General features: G+C 40.7%; 1 protein-coding gene and 1 long non-coding RNA gene across 4 annotated transcripts in view; one reads left to right on the plus strand and one right to left on the minus strand.

The window, feature by feature from the left end:
- TADA2A (transcriptional adaptor 2A) overlaps positions 1-15,012 on the plus strand; it is a 49,749-nt gene extending 34,737 nt beyond the window's left edge. For 2 of the 3 annotated variants that reach the window (XM_045070188.1, XM_004747169.3), the window contains exons 10-16: positions 1,345-1,388; positions 4,085-4,195; positions 6,304-6,375; positions 9,356-9,488; positions 10,599-10,642; positions 12,722-12,795; positions 14,139-15,012. In XM_045070188.1, coding sequence (XP_044926123.1) covers positions 1,345-1,388; positions 4,085-4,195; positions 6,304-6,375; positions 9,356-9,488; positions 10,599-10,642; positions 12,722-12,795; positions 14,139-14,324 — 664 coding nt within the window. In that variant the 3' untranslated portion in view covers positions 14,325-15,012. The remainder of the gene's footprint in view (positions 1-1,344; positions 1,389-4,084; positions 4,196-6,303; positions 6,376-9,355; positions 9,489-10,598; positions 10,643-12,721; positions 12,796-14,138) is intronic. The other variant, XM_045070189.1, reaches the window with a different exon arrangement.
- LOC106005322 lies at positions 2-14,143 on the minus strand. The gene is made up of 4 exons (XR_001178595.2): positions 13,866-14,143; positions 12,704-12,774; positions 11,612-11,707; positions 2-255 (listed from the first exon to the last, which is right to left on the minus strand). It is a non-coding gene; the product is annotated as an uncharacterized LOC106005322 (long non-coding RNA).
- Positions 15,013-16,253: the final 1,241 nt, after the last annotated feature.

The raw sequence follows: 16,253 nt of genomic DNA on the forward strand, positions 1-16,253 counted from the left end.
GTAAGTACAGAAAACCATCCAGCCTTCTTTCAGGTATGGACTATCGACCACATATAGCCCATAAGGAACATTATACTTGTGGCTCGTCTTGTGACCTTGAGAAAGACACTTATCTTCCTTGGTCCTTAATTTTTCCATCTGTCAAATGCAGATAATAATACTTGTCCTTTTTTGTTTTGTTTTGTTTTGTTTTTTTTACTTCTTCTTTTCTTACCCTTTCTTGATGTTATGATGACCATTGATAATATGGGTGCACTGTTTTAAGGAGAAAAGGAACAAAATAAATTCAAGGTGTTATCAAATCGTTAAGCTTTTTTTAATGCTTTCATTCTAACTGCTCATTTTTTAATGAGAAGTCTTATCTAAAAGGATTTCAAAGAAATTCTGAACAAGTTTCAGACAGTCTCAGTTACTCCTGCTTTTTGCAGCAGAACAAAAAACATATATTCAGACTGAGAAATTATGGATCCCAGACCCACTCTAGATTACAAAGACTGTTAACAGTTCAGGGAAGGGTATGCCGGATGTATGAGCATGTGTGTGTGTTATCACGGTGTTACAGACTAGAAACACAGTGGCATCACAGTAAAAAGAGAGGAATAGGACTTGGGAGGCACTCTTGTGGGGCCAAGATGTCACCTAAAGTAAAGCGTGCCTAGAGTTAGCTTTGGAGAAGTGCTGGAGAAGATCACTCAGTGGCCCCTGTGAGGGGTATCATCACTCGTCATGCACACCTGCAGTGTAAGAGCAGAGGCTCCAGACACAACTCTGCATGGTTTACCTAAATACTGTTTTTGCGTAAAACACAGAATTCGAGCTAGATATTATCGTGGAACTTGGGTTGAGGATGCTGTTAGATCTTATGTTGAGGCCCTTGTGTTAAACAGGCACAGTAAAGCGTTCTGTGAATGTACACAGGTACAGTTTTAAATATTGGATGTGTGATCTTGGCGCCCTTTTATGGTTTAGCCGTTTCCCTGAAAAGACTGTTTTCAAATATCAGTTCCCTGAATTGAACAGATTAATTCTTATGACAGACACAGATTCCCCCTTCTGTTTCATTCCAGGGTATCGACATGTTTTCAGTATTTTTGAGTGCTCATTCATTCATCCAGCAAATAGTTACTGGGAGTTATGTTCAAGGGGAGGAAAAATAAATGATCTTTGAAAGCCTAAAATTGTGTTAGCAGACTCACTACCCTCTAGAACTTTGTGGGGAGTGATGTCTTTGAACCTTAGTATTCTTCCTCGTAGTGTTTCAGATGTGTAATAAAAGCTGCATGTGGGAGACATTATTAGATGTGGAACTAATTATAATATACATTATTGTGGTTTTCATCCTAGAATTATAAGAGACCATGGATTAATCAACCTTAGAAAGTTTCAGTGTAAGTATTAGCTGCTTTCTTTATTTTAAAAATTTCTTCCAGCGTTATTAAACAGTCTTCAACAAATCATTTATGGCAGTAGTTCTTTTTTTTTTTTTTTTTTTTTTTTTCTTTTTAATCTCCACACACAGTCCGGGGCTTGAACACATGAACCTGAGATCAGGAGTCACATGCTCTACCAACTGAGCCACCTTGGTGCACCAGCATATCGGAAGCTTTAAAAAAATTCTGATGGCCTGGGTATCACCCAAGACTAATAAAGTCAGAATCTCTGAGGGTTATTGCAAGAGCATTTTTAGAAAATCTTCAAGGCAATTCCGTTACATTGTGAGAGTTCAGAACCATTAATGTATCATCAGCACTTATATGATAATTCCTTTTTTTTTAAAGTAGTATAGTAATTGCAGCATGAATATTAATGGATCATTTTCTAGAACTGGGTAGGAACTATATGTTAACATAACCTTGATCATCAGGTTGTTAAACATTTTTATGGGAAAAGCAACCATTATTTTGCATAAGACATCTAGTATTGTATGATAGTAAAACTATAATGACTTCTAAGTGAATGCACACTTTGACCTTACTATTTTAAATATTGGAGATACCTGGGCTGAGCAGAAAAAGGCCCTGTACTTTTTCTTCTTCTGTGATGTAGAGTTTATTCAGCAAATAAGAATGATAATCTCAATGATTACAGTATTTATATAGAAATGTTACAATACTTGTATGTCACATGTGCTTCTCATCCTAGTTGATAGAAACTTATAGAGCTTGACACTCTGTGCCATTGTAGGGTCCGTTTCAGCCAGTCACCGGTTAAGTGTTTTTTAGTACAGTTATGATCATAAATAAGTATGTTACATCTTTTTTTCACTTTCTGATACTCTTTTTCAAGTGATTGTGGTGTTTTGAAGATGTACCTCTTAATAGTTATGTAATATGTTGTGTGTATGTAAATAAGTATATAATATGCTAAACTTTTATTATTTAGCTTATTTTTAATTTTTTGAATCATTATAATCCTGTGATGAGTTTGTGAATAAATCTTTATATATATTTAGAATTTTTTTAAGGTAGGTTCCCAGAAGTGGACTTAATAGGTCAAAGAATGTGATCATTAAAAATGCTTGACCTGCACTGCCAGATTGTTTTCCAAAAGATAATTGTATAAATTTACATTCCTTCTAGCAATGGATGATATTGCTTGTTTAACCTCATCCTTCACTGAGGACTGTGGGTTTGCAAAAATAACTTAGGATCAGATTTCCATTGCCCTTTCTATAGACAATTATTGGTCATATTCTGGTAGCCACAGTAGTGGGTTCCTGTGTCTGAATGCTTGGGCTTTCAGTAATTGGTCAGTAGCATTTTGACCTTTACTCATAGTAGATCCTGACTCATATAAATTCTGTTCTCAGCTGGTAAACAGAAGTGAGTTTAGCCTGATTACTTTAATTGTATTTTGTGCGTAAGAGCTGAGAGGAGGCCCTGTTGCTTCACAGTGTTGTGCCAGAGGTTTCAATTGCCATTATACTGAGTGTATGTGACCTTAATATTGTAGGCAGAGGGGTTTTTTTACAACAAATTTAAAGTTTTTACTCCTAATTCTTCTGTACTATCCATGTAGGGTGTTTTTGTTTTGTTTTGGTTTGGGGGTGGGGGCTGGTAGCGAAAATAATTGGTCTGTGGCTGCCCGTCAAGTTAGCACCTGGAATTTGTGGATAAGAATGTCTCCCTCAAGGGAGGAGATTGAGCTGAGGAGATGACTTAATCTACATAACTGTCATAATGCAAAGCTTGTATCTATATTCCAGAAGTGAGCAGAGCTGGCTTAGTTACTTTAGCTCGTGTACTCACCTAGTTTCAGCCTAGTCCATCTGACTGAAATGACCAAGTAGCAGTTCTGGCTACTCCAGCCTACCATGTACTGTTGGCAGGTTTTACTCCTTATCTTCTTTGCCGATGCCACTAATTTTTTTTTTTCTACTAAAAAGTAGAAATTGGATCGTTAGTAATCCTCAGAGTTATTGACTGTGGCTACCCTGTGTATGTGACCATTAAGATGGATGATAGTTATCCAAATATAACTCCATTAGTAGTAAATTTAGTTGTGATACTTAGTTTGGAGGAAGGCAAAATGGCCCTGATAGAGAGTGAAGAAGTAAGTACCTCATTTGAGGCTCTGTTGGTAGGGACATTTCTCGTGGGGCATGAAAGCTATCACACATTTTTTTCTAGGCTAGTCTACCTCTTCTAGATGGATTATTGTGTCTGCATTTTCCTTGTTTTCCTGCAGAAGTTAATACTAGAAATTTTGCCCAACATTGTTCCTAAGAATACATGATCTGCCTTTAATCATCTTTCCCATTACTGCCAACAGTCCCTGCCCCTGTACAGATGACGAGCCTGAGGTGTGGAGGTGATTATATTATCATCACCAGCGTGCTTGGTGATGCAGACGGTCTTCCGTTCTCCAGGGAGAACAACATCCTGTGTGATAGTCACTGTGATGCTCTTATCTTAAGGATTAGTGTTTTGCATTCTTGGCTTTCCTGTTTGCTTCCTGTCATGGGTAAATCAGTCATGTGAGGTTAGGAATGGTTCCTTCCAATTAACTTCTTATAAAAGAAGCGTAGAGAACTTAGAGATTTTTATATTCTCTATGGCATGGTTGTGCTTTGTTTTCACTGTAGTAATGGAACGGCGGTATCCCAAGGAAGTCCAAGACCTTTATGAAACAATGAGGCGATTTGCGAGGATAGTGGGGCCAGTGGAGCACGACAAGTTCATTGAAAGCCATGCACGTAGGTTCTTTTTAAACCTTGCGCAAGTATTTGTGTGTGTGTGTTCATGTAAATAGGAAGGATAATGGTATGTTTTAGGTAAGGTTCTATAAATAAATAAATGGGTATTTTTATCTTTTCTTCCCCTTTATTACAATGAACTAAATTTGGGACGTTGGGGGTGGACAGAAGAGGCTAAAAAGGCTAGTAGCTTTCTTTTTTCCCACCAAAGCAGTAGTTTAGTAGTTTCTTCCCCCACTTTATATGTAAATTATAGGAGTTTTCAAATATATACAAAGATGGAGATGATAGTATAATGAACCCCATGTATCCATCACCCAGCTTCATCAATTAACACATAGCCAATCCTATTTCATTTTTATCACCCCCTCTTCTCTCATCCTCAGCTGGATTATTTTGAAGCAAATCCCAGACATCAGATAATTTTGTTAATAAATATTTTAGTATTAAAACTAGTTTTTAAGGGCTCCTGGGTGGCTCAGTGGGTTAAGCCGCTGCCTTCGGCTCAGGTCATGATCTCAGGGTCCTGGGATCGAGTCCCGTATCCGGCTCTCTGCTCAGCAGGGAGCCTGCTTCCTCCTCTCTCTCTCTGCCTACTTGTAATCTCTCTCTGTCAAATAAATAAATAAAATCTTTAAAAAAATAAAATAAAATGGGGACAGAGTTGGATGACTCATGGAGATAGTGCTTCCATCATTCTCTCTTTTTTTTTATTTTAATTTTTTTTTTAAAAAAGATTTGATATATTCATTTGAGAGAGAGAATGCACAAGCAGTGGGGAGGGGCAGAGGGAGAGGGAAAAGCAGACTCCCTGATGAGTTAGGAACCTGATGTGGGGCTCAATTCCAGGACCTGGAGATCATGACCTGAGCCGAAGGCAGAAGCTCAACCATCTGAGCCACCCAGGTGCCCCCATCATTCTCTCTCTCTCTGTCTCTCTCTTTTTTAAAAAATATGTATATTTTTAATTCCTTAAAGAGTTAAGGAATTAAATTCAAGCCCCCACAGTGTGGGGCTTGAACTCACGACCCCACAATCAAGAGTCCCATGCTCTATGGACCAAGCCAGCCAGGCTCCCCAGTACTTCCACCATTCTTTTGCCTGGCTTTCTGAGAGACCTCTACCCAGTTACCATTTAATTTTTCACAACAAAAAAATTGAAGTTGTTAAGGCCTACACTTTACAGTAAGCTGGACTGGGTAGCTTAAGCTACACCTTTCATCACAAGTTTTATGTACTTGACCCTCAAATTTAGTTCTGGGAAAATGCTTTACCAAGGCTCTCACCCTGTTCCCATCATGCAAATATTTCTTGCATGTCATTGTAGGCATTTCTCTGAGCCAGGTTGATTGTCCTCATCAAGCACCCTGTTTGGTTGGCATTCTTCATGTGGTTTGTACTGGTGACTGATCTTTTACTTCCTGTTCCAGTTTGTGCCATCCTTGGCTTATGTGTCATTCCAAAAAACTACACCCCATGGATTGTTCAGGCTCTTCCTTCATCCTTTTTTTTCAAAGTACTCAAATTTGAATGTTCTATCACATAATAATCCAAGCAGTTGCAACCTGAGCTATGCACTCAGAGGAGGCAGAAATCTTTGGTTTATGGAAAACAATGCTCTTTTTTGTTCCTATAGGAGAAAAGCTGTAAAGAAACTATCTGGGACTTGAGCACAGAGCTTTTGTCCTTTGCTTCCAAAAGGACCACATCAAGTACTAGCAGAGGCAGGTTTTATAAAAGAATTTGGTTATGTGGATAGACCTATTAATAGAGGATTAATAGAGTGGGGAAATTTAGTTGTTTAAAAAAATTATATTTGTTACTTCTGTAGCTAAATGAACTCAGCTGGTTCACCGTGTTTTCTGGGAGATAGTTCCAGCTGCTTTTTCCAGTTGGGGATGGCAGTCAAAAGATGGCTAGCTTAAGTTTTTCTCAGCTTTTGGGTAAAATTTCTAGTGAGACATTACAAATATATAGGATTCCTCAAATGGAATTCCCCAGTCTTTTATATAAGGCAGAATTACTGAAAATACTCAATAGCAAAGTGCTCATTGACGATGATTTTGTTCTCCCAACTTTTCTCCTTCATTTCTTCTTGGGATAAACAGTGGAATTTGAACTCCGAAGGGAAATCAAGAGGCTCCAGGAATACAGGACAGCAGGCATTACCAATTTTTGTAGTAAGTATGCTTAAGCTACACATTGTATCAGGGGGAAGGTGTCTTCTAAACACATAGAGGAAGTCTCTGTTTGAGACCATGTGGATTTTTTTTAAACAAGCTTTCCCTTTTTGGAGTGAGTGTTTGATCTTTCCAGTGAAGTCTTGTCTGTTTAATCCTTATAAATGCCATGATAATAAAAAAGTGATGACACAAGAGAGAGAGGTGCTGCTTTAGATTCAGGAATCTGCTGTGGCCTCTTAAAAAAAAAAGGATTTTTGTATTTGGTTATGTGGATAGACCTATTAATAGAGGATTAATAGAGTGGGGAAATTTAGTTGTTGTATGCTAATTTTTAGCATCGGCCTTCCAAAATTTTGTGGTGCGTGGTCTGATCATTTGTATTAACTAAGCTTCAAATGGCTTTACGTGCATACATCTCAGTTACTTGAGGTAGTAATAATAATTATATTAATAACAGCCAACCTTGAAATAGCAACAGTTTATCATACACCAGGCCCTATGCCAAGCACTTCACCTGGATGGTATCACTCGATTCTCATAACAAACTTAGGAGATAGGCAGTGTTATTTCCACGTAATGAAGAAACAAGGTTTAATATGGTTGAAGAGATACATGTAATAGAGCCAGGACGTAAGGGAAGGCAGTGTGTTACAGTAGTTAAGAGGTTGAGGTCTAAACTTGCACAGATTGCGTTTGGATTCTGGCTCTCCTGTTTATCACATTTGTAATTCTGTTTGGGTTTCAATTTTCCATGTCTCTTAGAGTTAGTTAAGAAGATTAAATTAGAGATAATGCATGAAAACAGCCCAGTACCTGGCCCACAGTAAATGCTCAATAAATGAGAGTTTCTTTTTTGTGGGAAAGATCTTTAGCATTCCCTCCTTCCTATTGCTTGAAAGCTATCACCCACTACCCATGAGAAGTAGTCTTGTTCAGCCTAGCATAATGGTTCTTTATTTTTAATGATGGAAGCCATTTCAAAATGAAATTTTATGTAGAGCCCTGGTCTGTAAATAAAAGGAAAGTGGAACTACTTTGAAGCCTGTTGGTACAGATCCCGTATAGAACCCAGGACCACCTGGTGTACATGGTGATATCTTTGTTCTTCACAGGAACCCTTGAGATAGTTTCATGGAATCCTGGGGTTTTATGAACGTGGCTTAAAACTCACTACTGTAGTTACTTTGGAATCTGTACACCTTTGTTAACGTGTAGAAAACACCATACAACCTTTGTTTAACAAGACACTGATACCAGGTTTTGATTACCTGCTATTGGTTGCATCTGGGAAGGAGGGGAAAGGAATTGCACTAGTCAATGAGGATCTTTGTTCGTCATTTAATCGGTTTTTATTTTTTATTTATTTATTTTTTTAAAGATTTTTATTTATTTATTTGACAGAGAGAGATCACAAGTAGGCAGAGAGAGAGGAAGGGAAGCAGGCTCCCTGCGGAGCAGAGAGCCCGATGTGGGGCTCGATCCCAGGACCCCAGGATCATGACCTGAGCTGAAGGCAGAGGCTTAACCTACTGAGCCACCCAGGCGCCCCTTTTAATTGGTTTTTAAAGAAGAGTGTATGCATATAGCACTTGTAACTTTGAAAAAATATAGTAAAAAGAACAGGAAGCAAATATGACCATATTGTAGTTAGTTATCTTTGGAGGGGTGGTGGAAACATAAAAGTGACTAACTTTCTTTGTATTTTTCTGTTTGGGGAGATTTTGCCTCCAAATTTCTTAAAGCTGGGAAGAGAATAAAAAATTATTTCTTGTCCAAAAAGGGATTTCAAACTAAAGGAAATCACGTTGCTCTTTAAAAAAATAATTGTGGGGAGCACCTGGGTGGCTCAGTTGAGTATCCAACTTTTGGCTTTGGCTTGTATAATGATCTCAGGGTCATGAGATCGAGCCCTGTGTCGGGCTCCCTACTCAGTCAGCACAGACTCTGCTTGAGATTCTTTCTCCCCACTGTCCCCCATCCATGATCTCTCCCTGTCTCTGAAATAAATAAATAGGGGTACTTGGGTGGTTTAGTCCGTTAAGGTCCAACTCTTGGTTTCGGCCCAGGTCATGATCTTACAGTCTTGGGATCAAGCCTGGTGTCCTGTGCTCAGCATGGAGTCTGCTTGAGATCTCTCCCTCTGCTCCTCTCCCTGCTCATGCTCACTCACTCTCTCTCTCTTTCTCTTAAATAAAGAAATCTTTAAAAAAAAATAAGTAGGGACCTCTAGGTGGCTCAGTTGGTTAAGTGTCTGCCTTCAGAGTCCTGGGATCGAGCCCCACGTCAGGTTCCCTGCTCAGCGGAAAGCCCGCTTCTCCCTCTGCCTGCTGCTCCCCCTGTTCCTTCTCTCTCTTGCTAGCACACTCTCTCAAATAAATCTTTAAAAATAAATAAACAAATACATACGTAAATAAGTCTTTTAAAAAAGAAAAAATAATTGTGGAAGCAATCTTGTTTTTTTTTTTTTTTTTTTTTTTCTTAAAATTTTATTTCTGGGCCACCTGGGTGGCTCAGTGGGTTAAAGCCTCTGCCTTCGGCTTGGGTCGTGATCCCAGGGTCCTGGGATCGAGCCCAGTGTCGGGCTCTCTGCTTAGCGGGGAGCCTGCTTCCCTTCCTCTCTCTCTGCCTGTCTCTCTGCCTACTTGTGATCTCTGTCTGTCAAATAAATAAATAAAATCTTTTAAAAAAAAAAATTTATTTCTTTATTTTGGGGGGCTGCTAAGGGGGAGGGAGAGAATCTCAAGCAGACCCCCCACAGAGTGCAGAGCCCGACACAGGGCTTGCTCCCAGCCCTGAGATCATAACCTGAGCCAGAACCAAGAGTCAGATGCTTAACCGACTGAGCCACCCAGGTGCCATGGAAGCAGTTTTGCACAAGAAACCCCAAAATGGCAAACTGTTTGCATGTCGGTTAGAAAGCCTTTGAGTTAGTTCTGCTGTGTTGTTATTGCAGTCACGTTCTTTTCTCCACCTTCAGGTGCCCGAACCTATGACCATCTCAAGAAGACGCGGGAGGAGGAGCGCCTTAAGCGCACCATGCTCTCTGAAGTGCTCCAGTACATCCAGGACAGCAGTGCTTGCCAGCAGTGGCTCCGTCGGCAAGCTGACATGTGAGTGCTTAGTCCAGTGAGCAGGAGTGGCTTCTCGGGTGCTCTGGCTTTTATGTGTAGTTTCAGATATTTCCATGGGTACCCTACCCACGTGGCAAAGTAGTAATAATTGGGTAGCTAGAAAAACTCAGAATTCTAATCTTAGCCATCTGTCTCAGAAACACTGCAGTACTGATAGTTTTGAGAAACATAGCTGGCCTCCTAGAATCCTACTTTGCTACTTTGATCTTCTTTTTAAAAACAGTAAATTTCTCCACCATGCCTCCTCTTTCCACCCCATTGTCTATTGGAATGATTTCCATTGGCAAATCATGTCGCTGTCCTTTCCCCATGATTAGTCTTCATGATGTTCCAGACTAAGAGCTCTTCTTAACAAATCCAGGCGATTTCTTACACCCCATAGAACAAATCACCCTTCCTGGTTAGTATAGTGGGATATGCTGTAAAACAGTACCGTCTGTCTCTATATCCATTTATAGTAACCAACCTGAGGCACCTGGGTGGCTCAGTCAGTTAAGTGGCTAACTTTGGCTCTGGTTATGATCCCAGGGTCCTGGGATCAAGTCCCACATTGGGCTCCTTGCTCAGCAGAGAAGTCTGCCTCTCCCTCTCTAGCTGCTTCTCCCCCTGCTCATGCTTGTTCTTGCGCTCTCTCTCAAATTAAAAAAAAAAAAAAAACTTTTTTTTTTTTTTTAAAGACTTTATCTTTCAAAGAGAGAGAGCAGGGAGCCTGCTTCCCCCTTTCTCTCTGCCTGCCTCTCTGCCTACTTGTGACCTCTCTCTGTCAGATGAATAAATAAAATCTTTTTTAAAAAAAGAGAAAAAAAAAAAAAAGAAAGAGAGCACATAAGCAGAGGGAGAGGGAGAAACAGGCTCCTGGCCAAGCAGAGAGCCCCAAGCAGAACTCGGTCCCAGGACCCTGGGATCATGACCTGAGCCGAAGGCAGCTGCTTAACTGACTGAACCACCCAGATGGCCCTCAAATATTTTTAAAAAAAAATTTAAATAAATAAACTAAGCAATCTGATAAATGACACGCAGGCCCACACGGGCTTTTGAAAATTGCCTTCTTCGGTGTGACTTAAGTTAAATTCCTCTTCTTTGTTTTAGTGATTCTGGCCTGAGCCCTTCTGTTCCGATGGCTTCAAATTCAGGTAATTCTTTTTCAGGCTGGAGCAAGTCTTGATTGTGAAGTTTTCATTCTAGGGATTCATGCAGTAGTCTCTTACCCCTTATGGAAGGAGGGTGCTTAGGCAGAGAGGTAAGTAAGTGTGTTATCCCAATTTATAAACATCAAGCTTTCAGAATCTTCATGGCCAGATAGGGATTATCTTCTGGGTTTGAGTACAGAGCAGGGGAAGAAGGAGCTCCAGAGGGGTGATTTCTGTAGTGTTCACGAGCAGTTAACTTTACCACGATTTTGAGATTTGTCTCACAGATCACTTAAAGTCTTTGTATCCTGAGCAGAAACACAAGGATTTCTTTATAAGTTGGAGATATGAGGTATTTCTGTTTGTTACCTTTACCTCTTTGGGTATGTCCTCTATTTTGAGATTAGTTTTCAGAGCAAGCTTAAGCCATATGTTATCTGCTAATCCTCAGTGCACTTTGAGGTGATATGATTTATAGATCTCCGATCCAAATTGTGGTGTTTTTTTTTGCCAGTTCTCTTGTTATTATTCACCCCTGCTCCATATGCTACATCAGTCGCATTCCTATATCAGAACATACAGACCATGCCCCTGTAGAGACTGGACTAGTAAAAAAGATGACCCATTTGCAGTTTTACCATTCTTCAGAAGCTTAAAACAATAGACCTTGTGATCCCATTTAAAATCTCTCAGATTCAGGATCTAGACAGAGCCTAGAAAAGGGTTCTTTAGGGCTACTTTTTTTAAAAAAAAATTGATTCCCTTGTTTCAGGTGATTATTTCTTAACACTTAAAAGAGAAAAGAGAGTCTTTTAGAGAGTAGTCAGGATATCTAAATCCAAATTATATTTTATAAATTTCTTACTTCTAACCCTGCCCTCTGAATCTAGATACAGAGATACATATAATAAAAATATAGAACAGTGATAATTAATAATTTGGTATTTGCGTTTTTGAACCATCTGTACTCACTTATTCTTTGTTGCTTCCTAGGCTGGTGTTAGGCTTCCTCACCCCCTATATTTAGGTTGGGAGACCCGTTGTTCTTCTTCATGCTCTCCATTGCTCCTAAGGCAGTGCAAAGTAGAAAGCCTGGATCATTAATTACAACCTAGCCTGCAGTAACTTTGGTGAGGTACCAAATGATTTTAGTCTTCCTTTTTGAGCATTTAGGGGAAGGCTAAGCCTGTTGGTTATGGAAAGGCTCTTATCCCCTTGTTGAAACTGCAGAGAAGCCTGTTTTCTCTCAAAGCGGCATATAACAGCCCCTATTTCTCCCCACCTCCTAAAAGGCAGCCCCCATAAAACTTGTTAATATGTTATTCCACATTTTCTTTTGCCTAACTTAGCCCACTTATCTTCCAACTGAGCATTAATTCCAATTATGTATTCAAAACAAAAGCAAAAAATTTTGCACATGAAACTTTCCATCCTAGGTAGTGACCTCATACTTGGGTTTCTTTCTCAGTATGTGAGTTCACCCCAGCTTCTGGTTTGCCCTATAATGGCTCATTGTTCCTCTGTGCGGGTCTTTCAGGTAAACAGGGCTTCTTTGGAAGGAACAGATATTCCCTCACATAATAAATAAGAAGGGCCTTTTGCTGGCCTAACAGTCTGCCTTTGATCTGAAGGCAAATGGTACTTGGTTAATTACCGTGTTTGCCTCGAGCTCCTGGCAGAGTGCTGAGGCCTGGGAAGTGTCTCTCCTGTGGAGTTGTTATTTCCATCCATCAGCTGTCGGGGTGGGCAGCATATGACCTTTCTTCACTGGGTGACATCTGGGCTTTAGAATTTAGCATCTTACTGGGTTGAAAAGAGTAGCACTTGGGTTGCTAGGGTATGTGTGATTGTATATTTTAGCAGAGCAAAGGGCACAGGAATTACCACTTATATTTTCAGGTGAACATTGCGGTGCCCACGTTGCCAGTTAGATTGAGGCCTGAGGTGATGGGTAGAGATTTCTTAGAGCTGGACATCATGACCTCATTCATACCTCACTGGCCTGGCCACAGTGGACTGTGTTACTTCATACCTGAGGAATTGTCACTCCTATGAAATGCATACCTTTTTCTCTGTCTGTAGGTCGACGAAGTGCACCACCTTTGAACCTCACTGGCCTTCCTGGCACCGAAAAGCTGAATGAAAAAGAAAAGGAGGTAACAAAATGACGGAGAGCTAGAGGAGAAAGAGTGGGATTGATGATACATAAATCCTAGTAACGGCAGCTGTCATTTACTGAGCATTACCGTGTATCAGATACTGTACTGAGGGCTTCATACGAATGAAATTGTTTAACTCATATATGAAATACCTCATATATGAAAATGGTTATTTCCTGATGGAATGGCCATTTTGATGAGCTCTACTCTACACTTACTCCATCACTATAACCATCACATAAAAGATTGTCCCCACAGCATGTATGTAGCCATAAAGGAGGGACTTCATCATCACATAGAGTCAAAGACTAATTTTGATTAAAAATGCCATGACCTACTTTTCTTTTCCACTAAAATCATCAGATTTATCTTCATATTACTTTTGGCTGTCTCAAAAATTTAAAGCCAGCCTCAAAGGAGTCATCCTCAAGCATTTTCAAAAAAATGTGCCTAGCTCTGAAGTCCATTCCAAAAGAGAAACTGTCTTCTGTTCCTCATGCACTCCTTTTACTGTTCCCAAGATCAGTCTCCCCATCTGCCACTCCATATCATTAATTCAGGTCAGACAGTAAGGGGAGTCTTGGAGTAGACTTGTTAGTCTTTAATTTCAGCCACAGGAACAGTAAAGATTAGTTTGGGAATAGAGAGGAGTGTATGTTCTAGTTCAGCATTGCTGAAGAAGGTCACAGGCCTTTCTAAGTCAAGTATTGAATGGCCTGGAGTTTCAATCAGTTTTATCCTTACCCACAAGCAGTGACCTCTCAACTGCTCATTGCCGTGGGGTACCATGGCAGGGGAGCTGGGACTGAGCCAGCTTTCTAGATTTTTAGCAGCTGAAGTAGCCTCTTTGCAAGGTCTCTGTCTCCTCCTTCAAAGTAGGACATGTAAACACAAAATCAGGGACCAGTGCTTTATGCTGATACTAAAAATATTGTGATTCAGGCTTGGGAATCCAGGTATCTGTACCCCCGCCCCTACTGTGCCCTATGGCTCTTCCCTGACTGGCTGTGTTGGAATGTGCTGGGCCGAGAGCTGTGTGGACCCAGGCTGTTCCTCAGGACACATACTTGTGCTCCTTGACAGACCCAGGTGAGCCGGCTGACATGTGCTGAAGTCGCTCCCAGCATTAGACTCTGGCTTTCTCTTCCTAAGTGTCTGTCGTGAGGAAGGATTCTCTCCAAGAAAGAGACTAAATGGAATGTGGTCCAGCTACCCAGCAGCTCCTATAAATAGTTGGAGGTTGATGTCACTTTTTTGAAATTTTATTTTGGCTATACCTACTGGATTAAATTACGAGAATGACAGATGTTAATGTTTATTAAATTTGCCATGTCTTGCAGCTCTGTCAGATGGTGAGGTTGGTCCCAGGAGCCTATTTAGAATACAAATCTGCTCTATTGAACGAATGTAACAAGCAAGGAGGCTTGAGACTGGCGCAGGCAAGAGCACTCATCAAGATAGATGTGAACAAAACCCGAAAAATCTATGATTTCCTCATCCGAGAAGGATACATCACTAAAGCCTGAGGCTCTGAGGGCCTGGGATCAGAAATCACAAGTTTGGAATGCGGTGGGCCGAAGGACAGCACAGGCGCTCTGGAGCGTTTCGTTGCTGAGCTGAATTCTCATTGTAAAAAGAGAGGAAGGACAAAGGGAACCTTACGTTGTATTAATATCTCCTTTCTTCTCTACCCTGCTTTAAAACACTCCTGTTGTTGGTGTTGTGCTGCAGAGTTATGTGCTAGATAAGCTATTATTAAATTTGAGTGGGCCTTTATTCCCAACACCTCTTGTAACTAAAACAAGAACCATAGTACCTCCCATCAGAGTGTCGGTAGAAATAGAACTGAACCAGGCTGTGGTCCCAGGAGTCCAGCTCAGATCTTTGTACTTGGAAGGCTGGTTTTCTGATTATGTTTTGCTTTCAAACATTACAGAAAGATCTAAAATAAAGGGAAAGGTTATAGAGCATGAGAAAGCTTTCTCTTCCCTTCTGAGGATTTTTTAAGCTGACGACTTAACGTTTATGAGCAAATGGGAGGAAAAAAAATCTCTCCGTGATGGTCTTGTCCCAAACTACGTCTTTCCCTTTTAATGTTTGGCTTTGTACTTTGCAGTCTGTCTAATGTGCAGTAGACTTTTGAGGAGGTGGCACCGGATATAAAATGTCTCTGTTATTTTTAGAATTAATGGATTAAAATGTTTTGCTACTTAATTTGTGGGTGTGTCAAGTATTCTGGTAACTAAAGCACACTTAGGGTGTTAAATGCCCGCCTCATCACGCTGCACTGTCTCTGCTAACATGTGTGTCCTGGCGTCACCCTGTTCTTGCCCTGGGTTTCCCAGGATTCCAGGCCCCTGAGGATGGAGATGACACAGCTAACCTCGGCTTTGCTTGGATTGAGACCTGAACCCTAATTTCTCAGTGGTGACAGGCTAGCCTTCAATAAAAGCTACTTTTAAAACAAAAGTAAAGCAGTTTTGTATATGGGACTCACTAGGTATGAGGGTGAGTAACCCCACCACATCTGAAACTTGATCCTCAAACCTTTCCACAAAACAAGAAGCCAAACGTGGAGTCATGGTTATCCCATTTCTGTTAGAAGCAAAGTTTTTTGTAGAAATAACTTCAGAATCTGCAATAAATTGCCTCCAGTAGCTGAATGATTCTTTAATTCTTTCAGTATCCAATATATCTAATTCAAATATCTTATGCTTTGTTGGAAGTATTTGCTCAAACTTTTTGACTCCTGTAAATATGCATGCTTATCTGGCAGTTGCAGATGAAAAGGACACTCAGGATCTGAGGGAATTAGAATAAAAGACTTCAACCTTGAAAAGAGGTGGCCTGTGGAAATTCTGTCTTTTCTTTGCATTGTCATATCTCTCAGAAAACAGGCTCTGTCATCACCATCACCCCTACTTGGTTATAAAGGGATTGCCTCTTGTTCCTGAAAGGTAATTGCTGTTCTAAAAATCAGGGATGCATTAGACACCAAGGTTAGGTGGTGTCCCTGATAGTCCCCAAAGTCCTTAGTCTTGATTAAGGAAGGCTCCCTGGGAGAGGTGAGCTCTTTAGGCAATGATAGGATTGAGAGGAGAGAGAAAGAAAGTGGCAGATGGAAGTGGGAGACTGTTGCAGACATAGTGGGTGGAGGATGAGGTGGAGGCAGCAGTGGGAGTGAGGAAAACGATGCCAAAAGGTTCAGTTGGCGAGGACACAGAGGGCAGCTGGGGTAGTTAGGAGTGGGCGGATGGGAGGACAGTCTGATAGAAACCTTGGAACCAGCCGAACTCCGAAAAAACTGATGGGGGTGGGGATCTAGATTTGATGAAGAAAATGGCATGGTTGAAAACAGAAAAATAAGGCTGTAGGGGTGCCTGGTTGGCTCAGTCGTTGAGCGTCTGCCTTCGGCTCAGGTCATGATCCTGGGGTCCTGGGATGGAGCCCCACAA

The sequence above is a fragment of the Mustela putorius genome, unplaced genomic scaffold (assembly GCF_011764305.1).
Source record: "Mustela putorius furo isolate JIRA1106 unplaced genomic scaffold, ASM1176430v1.1 tig00003962_pilon_pilon_pilon, whole genome shotgun sequence".
Lineage (NCBI taxonomy): Eukaryota > Metazoa > Chordata > Mammalia > Carnivora > Mustelidae > Mustela > Mustela putorius.